This window comes from Littorina saxatilis, linkage group LG10 (genome assembly GCF_037325665.1).
Source record: "Littorina saxatilis isolate snail1 linkage group LG10, US_GU_Lsax_2.0, whole genome shotgun sequence".
Lineage (NCBI taxonomy): Eukaryota > Metazoa > Mollusca > Gastropoda > Littorinimorpha > Littorinidae > Littorina > Littorina saxatilis.
In genome coordinates, this window is record NC_090254.1 from 31,033,841 (window position 1) to 31,044,183 (window position 10,343).

Below are 10,343 nucleotides of genomic sequence, written 5' to 3' on the forward strand. Positions count from 1 at the left end.
GCTGTGTCACCAGAATCATCGCTTAAATATGTAGCGTGTTTACAGGCCCAGCAAATTTGCGTCAGTGCTTACTCCCATATAAAACTTTAGCAGTGTGTGTATCAATCATTTTTCAAAAGACATGCAAAGTCATGAATTATTTGGACCCAAGGGAACAATCCTATGACGAGGTTAAACACTTCTTTCGAAAAATTGCATATCATTTTAACAAACACCTGTAACAATCCATCATTTCGCTCGAAGTATCTCTAGTATGTTGGTAAAATATTCTGAAAGTTTCAAAGCAATCCACTAAGTCAATCCGCTACACCTATGTGTGTGTGTGTGTGTGTGTGTGTGTGTGTGTGTGTGTCTGTGTGTCTGTGTGTGTGTGTGTGTGTGTGTTTGTGTGTGTGTGTGTGTGAATGATGTGAGCAATAATTACTCATCGACAAGTTGTTGAACGGGAACCCTACATTAATAATTGTAAAATCTTGTGAGAAACTGCATGCGTTCTTCGCTTTATATCGGGAAGCGTACATGTCAAATATGTGACAAACATAAACCCAATTAACTCTGCTTCCACTACAGTCGTGTCCAGATGTGATATCACAACTCGACAATATGACTGTCTCTGTATGCTACCTTATACCAATTTTCACTTCGATTTCAGGAGAGACGTGCACCTGATGATTTACTTCTGAACAGTGACATATAGCTCTCTCTCTGATATGAAAGAGCCCCCTCTCTCTCTCTCTCTCTCTCTCTCTCTCTCTCTCTCTCTCTCTCGTGTTCTTTCCTCCTAAACATTGCACACCTGTCTGTTGGCGCTAAAACGCACCTGCCAGTTCTGTTGTTTGCCAGGCCCCTTGTATTTCACATACCCTGAGCGACGACAGCTAATTACGGTGCTACTTTACAGAGAACAGACAAACGTCATGCAAATCATTGATAATGACACCACAATCAAAGAGGGCGATATAGTTACTTGCTGACGTCACGTGGTATGTTGTCTGTCGCTGCCTCTCACAGACGCAAGACGGATGTATGGTAAAACTTCTTTATTTTGAATCATACAGGGCCGTAAAAGACTGCAATAAAGCAAAAATAACAGTCATGATTAAGAGCATAAAAACTAGTGCTAAAAAGTGATGTACAGTTATCATATTAATAGCATCTATCACCTTTTCATTATGCTCTTACTTTATCACAAGTTTAACACTGCATTAATGACATTATTATTACGAAGTTGAATAAAATGGCAACGCTCAATCTGGTCACAATTTGTTCTTAGTTTACAACAATTGCACATTTCGCCATAGGTTGTCATACACACTTTCTTACAAACACAATATTCACAATGCATATGTGCATACCTCGTCTTCTCCTAGTGATGGCAGCGAGCAACGAAAAGGCATGGGAATTGCCCACACAGGTTCCTGAAGAACACAAAATATATGCTAATAACTATACATCAACGAATAAAATCTAGGTTAAACAAACCAGTGATGCGAGAACACATTGGAGCGAAACAACGATACACACTGGGGCGAGGCAACAATTCAACGTTCAAATTACGCATGAACTCGAGACGATAAAAACACAACAGGTCAAGGTCAAGACCAAAAATAGCTCTCATTCTACCACGCACATTTCCGCAGCAGAAGTTACAACTCCATATCGTTCCTTTTACCTCAATAGTAGGCTTACAGAATAACACGCCTTGGTGCATTAAAACATAATCATGTTACGTTGCAATAACAAACAATAGAAAGCTGTTCATACCTCTCAAGTCCGAAACAGTGCCACAACACTACCCGACCGGTCTGTCTTACTGCGAGTCGAAGTGTCAAGTGACGTTCTAGAGCATATCCGAATCTCGCGCGAACTCGCGCATGACTACGCAAAACACATTTACCCTGGAAAAGCGTGCAAGGCGGCACAGGCGCCCGACCGACAAAAAACAACAAGCATTGCGGCAGCAACACTCCCACCCCAAATCACAGAGTGATTAAAAAAAAGGAATAAAGGGGGAAACGAGTCATTCCACGACTGACGATAATACCCAAAGGGGGACTTGGCGCTAAATGCTGCAAGTTTGCCTTAATCATTTGGTTGCTCCACCTTTACAAGGACGACTAATTTGTGAATGGGTCTATCAAGTAGAGTCCTCTGTTGTACAGGCTTGCCTTGGTTGTCAAGAGCTGAGGTAGACATGAGAAGTTTAACCTTCCTAACGTGACCATCTTTGCTTGGGCGAGCTTCGACAATCCGAGCAATTTTCCAGTCATTGCGACAATCACTCTCGTCTTGAAGTAGAACGATATCATCGACGGCCACATTGGCTTGCGGTTTCTGCCATTTGCTTCGTCTTTGAAGAGACTGCAGATATTCCTTTCTCCAACGTGTCCAAAACAGATCAGCGAGAAACTGCACACGCTTCCATCGTTTGTTTAGATAGAGATCTTCTTTGACAAAGCAACCAGGTGGTGGTGGCATGATGAGACCCGACTTCATCGTCAAGATGTGATTTGGCGTAAGAGGAAGTGGACCATCAGCTCTCTCAAGATGTTCAACAGATAGGGGTCTACTGTTGATGATGGCCATGACCTCATACATAAGCGTCCTCAACGATGAGGTGTCCAGTCGAGTTGACGATTGATCCAAGATGCCAGCCAGAACGCTACGGACAGATCGGATTTGTCTTTCCCAAACTCCGCCCATGTGACTTGATGACGGTGGGTTGAATTTGAACTCGCACTGAAGATCGAGCAGCTTTGCCAATATGGTTTTTCTATTCAGCTGTTCAAAGTGTCTGTCTAACTCATGTTTGGCTCCAACAAAGTTTGTTCCCTGGTCGGAGAAAATGGTGCGAACTTTGCCTCTCAAGGCTATGAAGCACCTCAAACCATTCAGAAAAGAGTCAGTACTCATATCGTCGAGAACTTCAATGTGGACTGCTCTCGACGCCATGCACGTGATGAGTAACCCGTACCTTTTCAATTCCTTGCGGCCTTCCTTTATCATGAACGGGTCGAAACAGTCGAGCCCACAGTGCGTAAAAGGCGGCGAAGCGTCAACCCTCTCTTCGGGAAGGTCGGCCATTTTCTGTGTTTTTCCTTTGCCTCGCTGTTTGATGCATTTGACGCATTTGCTGATCAACGAGGAGACGACGTGTCTGCAGCCAGTGATCCAAAAACCCTTGGAACGGATCTCGTTGATAGTCATGTTTCGACCCTGATGTGCAATTCTTTCATGCAGATCGAGTGCCACCAGACGACCAAGATGACTTTTCTTGGGAAGAATCACGGGGTGTTTCACTCTATGTGGTTCAGACGATTTCTTCAATCTGCCTCCAACCCGTAAAAGGCCCTCATCGTCTTTGAAGGGGTCCAAATCTCTGAGGGGGTTTGTCTGTTGGTCTGATTGTGTAAAGAACTCATCCTGAATTGCATGAATCAGGTTCTTTTCTGCACGTTGCCTTGCCTCGAGCTCTGAGAGAACTTTTCCCTTTTTCCTTGAGCAGCACTTGACGATTGCTGCGACCGCTCGAACGAGTTTGATGTAGCTCGAAAACCTACTGACTCTATCTTCAAAGCTAGTGGGTGACTGATGTGAGAAGTGGGTCGTGGCAGACTTGACTTCCACGTCATCTGTGGGGATTTCAAGTTTCACATCTTCTGGTGTGATTTCTCGTTTCCAAAGGAACTCGGGACCAGAGAACCAGATTGACGATTTCAGTTCGTTTACGGTGAGTCCACGCGATGCATGGTCTGCTGGGTTCTCGGCAGTACTGACGTAATTCCATTGCTCTGGTTGCGAGTTCTGACAAATTTGTTGGACTCGATTTGCGACGAACATGTGGAACCGTTTGCTTTCATTTTTGATGTAGCCGAGAACGACTTTCGAGTCAGTCCAGAAGTGATGAGTCAAGTTGGGGTAATCTAGCTCTGAACTGAGAAACGTAGCTGCCTTTGCAGACAATGTTGCGGCCTGGAGTTCCAATCTGGGGATGGTAGTTGGTTTCAGAGGTACGACTCTAGTCTTTCCCATCACCAAAGCGCAATGAATGTCTCCTGTGACATTTTCAAGCCTCAAGTACGAACACTGTCCACATCCAGTTGTTGATGCGTCGGAGAAGTGATGAAGCTGTGCTTTTACTGGTTTGCCGAAACTTGCTGGATGATAACAGCGGGGAATCTGTAGGTTCTGCAGTTGCTGCAAATCATCAATCCACCTTTCCCACAGAGGACGAAGATCTTCTGGTACACGATCATCCCAGCCAAGATTTTGTTTGCACATGGCCTGCAGGATCTGTCTTCCAACTAGAACTACAGGAGCTATCAACCCCAAGGGATCGTAGACCGAGGCTACAGTGGCAAGCAATCCTCTTCGAGTTTGAGGCTTCTCTTTTAGACGAAGCTTGAAGCGGAGCGTATCATCACTTGTGCACCACCGAAGGCCTAGGGTCATGGATTCACTACCATTGTCAATGTCAACATTCGTCTGTGTTGGACCCGCACGTTCGGACTCTGGAATGGTTTTGACGACTTCTTCGCTGTTTGAAGTGATCTTGTGAAGCCGCAGATTGGCTTTGGCGCAGATCTCTCTGGCATTTGCGATGACTTCTTTGGCTTGAGCCACAGTTTCTTCAGCTCTCAGCCCATCATCAACGTAGAAGTTTCTGTCCAGGAAGTCTGCAGCCGTCTCACTCAGATATCTGTAATCTCTGCCTATTTGTTTTAGGCCAAAGTTTGCGCAACCAGGGGACGAAGTGGCGCCGAACAGATGAACTTTCATCCTGTAGTCGACTGGAGGCTTGGAAAGATCTCCACCCTCCCACCACAGGAAGCGAAGATAGTCTTGCTGTTCTTTGGGTACCCGAAATTGGTAATACATTTTCTGGACGTCACAGGTGAAGGCGATTGATCCTTTTCGAAACCTGCTCAGTACACCCACGAGGGGGTTGATCAAATCCGGACCCTGCAGGAGATGGTCATTCAAACTTGTTCCATGGTATCTTGCGCTGCAGTCGAAAACTACTCTAACTTTGTTGGGCTTTTCGGGGTGGTAAACGCCGTGATGTGGTATGTACCACTTCGAGCCAGCTGAGTGCAATTCTTCTTGCGGAACTTTCTCTGCTTCTCCTTGCTCGATCAGGTCCTCCATGAAGGACATGTAGTGTTCTCTGTATGTAGGTCTCTTCAAGAGTTGTTTCTGAAGGGATAGAGCGCGGTGGAGAGCACCTTGGCGATTGTTGCATAGGTTTGGATGTGCTTGTTTGAATGGAAGTGGCATCTCATAGAACCCATCGCTTCTTTGATGGATTCCTTCGTTGAGAATTCGAAGAAACGAGTGATCATCCTGAGACATCTTTTGAGTGTCGTGATCAGTGAAATCTCTCTCCATGAGATGTAACAGTTCTCCAGTAGTGACTTCCTGGACTTGTGTCTTGTATACATGTCTCACTAACCCTGTGTGTGACACAGCTTTCGTGATGACACAATGGCTTTTGCCGAAAGCATCGAAAGGTTCGACTTGAGGGGGTGGCCCACCGATGATGCTCCAACCGAGACTAGTTTCTATGGCGAAAGGTTGATTGGGTTCTCCTGTGATGCACTGCAGAGGGGCTAGAGCTTGAGGGCAGTTGTATCCAATCAGCAGCCCCACAGGACAACTCTGTTTCGGTGCCAGCAGGTCCTTCACTCCCAAAAGATGGGGCCAACAGCTTGCAGTTTCTGGTGTGGGGATGTGCGACTCATCCACAGGAATGTGGTTTCTTGAAAATGACCCAGGGAGACTCACATAAGTGTTCGAGCCGTAACGTCTGACCTGAAGGTCACTGTACTTCTTGCAGCTGATCAGCTGACTGTTGTTGGTTAGTGTCGTCAGACGAAGTTTTGCAGGCGTGCAGGGGGCTTCCAGGTCGGTGACTGCGTCCTCTGTGACAAAGGTGGAATCCGACATGGAGTCAACTAGAGCGTACACTAAATGTTCCTTTTGAGGGTTTGTTTTGGACGAAACGAAAACGGGAATGATCATTGAAGTCAGCGTTCCATTTTCCTGACCTGAAATGACCCTGAGATTTCCACTTCTTTCCTCATTCACTCCAGAATGTCGAGGAGTATCGTCGTGGAGACTAGTGGGATGTCTTTTCTGGCATATGGAGCACTCACAGCGTTTCTTGCATTGCTTAGACAGGTGGCCAGGCTTCAGGCAGCCAAAACAAAGTCTTTCCTTTTGAACGAACTCCCTCTTTTCTTGCATGGTTTTTCTTGCAAAGCTTCTGCATTCCGACAGACTGTGGTTTTTCCACTTACAAAATTTGCATTCTGGCTGTTCTTCGCTGTTGGTAGCAAAAGCGTTTCTTTCAGACAATGTCTTTTCTCTGGTGTGGTTTGGTCGAGGGGGAATGGGTTGCAAAGTTGATTGGCAATTGAGAGCGGGGTCGTTGGCAATGTCGGCTTCAGCTGAGACAAAATCTGCGAACTCTGCGAATGTGGGGTATCTACTCTTCTCTCTGCGGGTTGTGGCTATGACTCGATTCCATCTCTGAGACGCCCAATCAGGAAGCTTCTGAGCGATTGTTAGAATTTCCCTAATGTCGTTGAGGCCTCTGAGAGGGGGAAATTCTTTCAGAGCAGTGTTGCATTGTACGAGAAAATCAGAGAGCTTTTGGAGCGCTAATTTGTCTTTGTTTGGAACTTTCGGCCAATTGTTCAGTTTGCTCATGAAAGCGTCCGATGTGATGAACGAGTTTCCAAATCTCTTTTCAAGAATGGCCTTGGCTTGCAAATAAGCTTGTTCGCTCCTCAGAAGGAAGAAGCCGCTCACAGCTTCTCTAGCAGGACCTCCCAAGTAACGCTTCAGGTAGTGTATCCTGTCAGCAGCTGGAATGCCCTTATTTTCAATGAGTGCGGAGAAGGATGCTTTCCAGTCAGGGTACTGAAGAGGGTCTCCGGTGAACACGGGTGGTTCTGGAACAGGTAGTCGACTGGAAGCAATGGCTTGCGAAAGGGTACGAATTAACTCGTTTGATGGCGAGGACTGACCATGACTTTGATCAATTTGTGAGGGTCGCTGATGACGTTGATCAAACTGTGGCGGTCGATGACAACTTTCATCAGAGTATGAGGGGCGACCATAGCCTTGTTCAAACTGAGAGGGCTGATGATAACTATGATCAACGTGTGAGAGTCTATGATTTCTTTGATCACCATGTGAAAGTCTGTGATGATCGTGATCAATGTATGAGGGTTGGTGATGTTCTAACTCTTGAACTACATCTTTGCCTGAAACTGAATGTGACTGTTTTACAAGAGTATCTTCAAACAAACCGACATGTGATTTTTCTGGCAAAGTGAGGTTGGGATTTGTGGTGTGAACAAAATTTTGTTGTTCTTCTTTTGTAAAAACTTCTAATTTTGCTTCTTCCATTTTGATCTGGGTCTCAAGTTGTTGTTGCGTGAGTTTTCTTTTCAAAGAGGACAGTTTTTTGTTTGCATCTTCGATTTCATCCATCTGTTGATTCTCTTCGAGTTGAGCTTGAAGTTTCGCACGAAGGGCTGCTCTTTCCGCTGCAGCTTTTATTCTTTGAGAGGATACTGATGACTGCTTGGATGAACATGTTTTGACAGAAGAGGCTCTGGACGAGACAGATTTGGCTGTTGATCTAGGAGAGGGATGGCTTCTTTCAACGATTTTGGATACGATTGCGACAGCAGAAAAGTTTAATTCTGAGAGTGCAGTCTCCAGATTTTCCTCATGTCCTAGTTGTTTGAGTTGCTCTGCAGTTTCATTTACTGAGCCAAGTCTTGAGTTGATGATGGACTTTTGCAAAGCTAATTCCTGAGGGTCAGCATTGTGTGAGAGGAGAGTGTTTGTTTCAGACAATATTGACATGAGCTCTGAATGTCTGGTCCAAAAATTTCTCGACAGAGTGTCAACTTTGTATTGTCTACCCTTTTCGGTCAAGTTGCGTGACCGTTGAGAGCGTTCAAGATTTTGTGTTTCACTTTCGGGGGGATAACTTTCACTGGCCCTAGCCTCATGTTGATACCCTCCACTGAACTCCATATCTAGGTTGAGTTCAAAGACTGAAATTTATGGCGGAACTCTAAGCCTGGTTGAAAAATCTTACCAAAAATCTAAATCTATAAATAGAGAAAATTAATTCAAAGTGTAACTCCAAAGAAAATATTGTTTTTCAATAAATAACCAGATACTAAACTATTGCTTCACTGAACATCAATGAACAAAATCACAACACCTAAACAAAATAAGTACTTTCAACCTATCAACCAAAGAAATAATAAAGTCAATAAAGTATGAACATAAACAATATAAACAACCTAAACACTAAACATGAAAATCAACAAATACTAAATAATCAAGTTGTATGAATGAAAAGTCTGGCAAATCGATGATTCAGGTCGTATTGACCGACTATGAAGACAAATACCAAAAGTTCAATTTTCACGACCTTAAAAAATGCAATCACACCCAAAGATCAAGTCCACTTAGAGATAATGAAGCCTTTCTCAGACCATCAGCAGATCAAGTAACCCACAAAGAGCTTAATGCAAGTTCACTGTAAAATAATCACTAAAAGATCACTCAATGAAGAACCAAGATGCAGATCACAGCAAAGTTGACTAGTAAAATCACTCTTGAGTTCACTAAAAGTAAGAATGTTAAATGTAAACAGTCACTAAAAATGTCTCAGTTCCAAGTTCAAATGAACTAGCTTATAAAAGTTAGAATAAGATTTGGCGACTCTTCTTTGGTGACTCACGAACTCAAATGCATGTAACAGACAGTCAAAAACATAGAAAGGTTACCACTTGTCGATAAACGTAGATCACGCCGAATCGAAGTTACAGGCACAGACGAATCTTCACAGCAGCTGAACGTAGTACAAGTCGGAACTGTGGCGAAGACTAAGGAGCAGATACTGGGCTAGCTTGACGAATGCCAGGACCAGGCGAGTTGCTCAAAGTCGCGAATGCCGAACAGCCGAAGAATTGTTGAAGCTGTAGAACGACTGCCGTATGACAGAAGGTAGACTGGCAGTGACGAGTTGGCAGTGACAAATGCCAATGACGAGTTGCAAGTGAAGAAGTGGTGACACAAACTGTGGCAGGTAGCTAGTGGCACAACAAGCTGAACGAGTGCTTGTCGACGAGCAGTCTTGAATGATGCCCAAACATCGAGGGACGAGATGAGGATCGAGGGACGAGATGAGGAACGATGACGAAGAGGAACGATGACGCAGAGGCTCCTCTTGGTGATGAGTCTTTTACTGTCGCTGCCTCTCACAGACGCAAGACGGATGTATGGTAAAACTTCTTTATTTTGAATCATACAGGGCCGTAAAAGACTGCAATAAAGCAAAAGAACAGTCATGATTAAGAGCATAAAAACTAGTGCTAAAAAGTGATGTACAGTTGTCATATTAATAGCATCTATCACCTTTTCATTATGCTCTTACTTTATCACAAGTTTAACACTGCATTAATGACATTATTATTACGAAGTTGAATAAAATGTCAACGTTCAATCTGGTCACACTTTGTTCTTAGTTTACAACAATTGCACATTTCGCCATAGGTTGTCATACACACTTTCTTACAAACACAATATTCACAATGCATATGTGCATACCTCGTCTTCTCCTAGTGATGGCAGCGAGCAACGAAAAGGCATGGGGATTGCCCACACAGGTTCCTGAAGAACACAAAATATATGCTAATAACTATACATCAACGAATAAAATCTAGGTTAAACAAACCAGTGATGCGAGAACACATTGGAGCGAAACAACGATACACACTGGGGCGAGGCAACAATTCAACGTTCAAATTACGCATGAACTCGAGACGATAAAAACACAACAGGTCAAGGTCAAGACCAAAAATAGCTCTCATTCTACCACGCACATTTCCGCAGCAGAAGTTACAACTCCATATCGTTCCTTTTACCTCAATAGTAGGCTTACAGAATAACACGCCTTGGTACATTAAAACATAATCATGTTACGTTGCAATAACAAACAATAGAAAGCTGTTCATACCTCTCAAGTCCGAAACAGTGCCACAACACTACCCGACCGGTCTGTCTTACTGCGAGTCGAAGTGTCAAGTGACGTTCTAGAGCATATCCGAATCTCGCGCGAACTCGCGCATGACTACGCAAAACACATTTACCCTGGAAAAGCGTGCAAGGCGGCACAGGCGCCCGACCGACAAAAAACAACAAGCATTGCGGCAGCAACATTGTCGATTGTAATTGTGACATGTGTCACATGACGGACAGAAAGGGTGCTGAATCCCCACAACAACAACAAGAGTTATTCATGTGTCAGC

The 10,343-nt window shown here is 44.3% G+C and overlaps 1 protein-coding gene across 5 annotated transcripts; it reads right to left on the reverse strand.

The window, feature by feature from the left end:
- Nucleotides 1–352: 352 nt before the first annotated feature.
- LOC138978580 (uncharacterized) lies at nucleotides 353–10,246 on the reverse strand. Of its 5 annotated transcripts, none has more exons than XR_011459739.1 (3): nucleotides 1,765–10,246; nucleotides 1,356–1,418; nucleotides 425–1,070 (listed from the first exon to the last, which is right to left on the reverse strand). XR_011459739.1 is itself a non-coding variant. In XM_070351323.1 (3 exons), exon 3 carries the CDS (start codon nucleotides 8,053–8,055, stop codon nucleotides 2,083–2,085), a length of 5,973 nt encoding a protein of 1,990 aa, XP_070207424.1. In that variant the 5' UTR covers nucleotides 8,056–9,358; nucleotides 9,643–9,705; nucleotides 10,052–10,246; the 3' UTR covers nucleotides 440–2,082. The 5 variants fall into 5 exon arrangements, 1 of the variants encoding a protein (XP_070207424.1); XM_070351323.1 differs by having other exon boundaries at nucleotides 440–9,358; nucleotides 9,643–9,705; nucleotides 10,052–10,246; XR_011459740.1 differs by having other exon boundaries at nucleotides 353–1,418; nucleotides 8,820–10,246.
- Nucleotides 10,247–10,343: the final 97 nt, after the last annotated feature.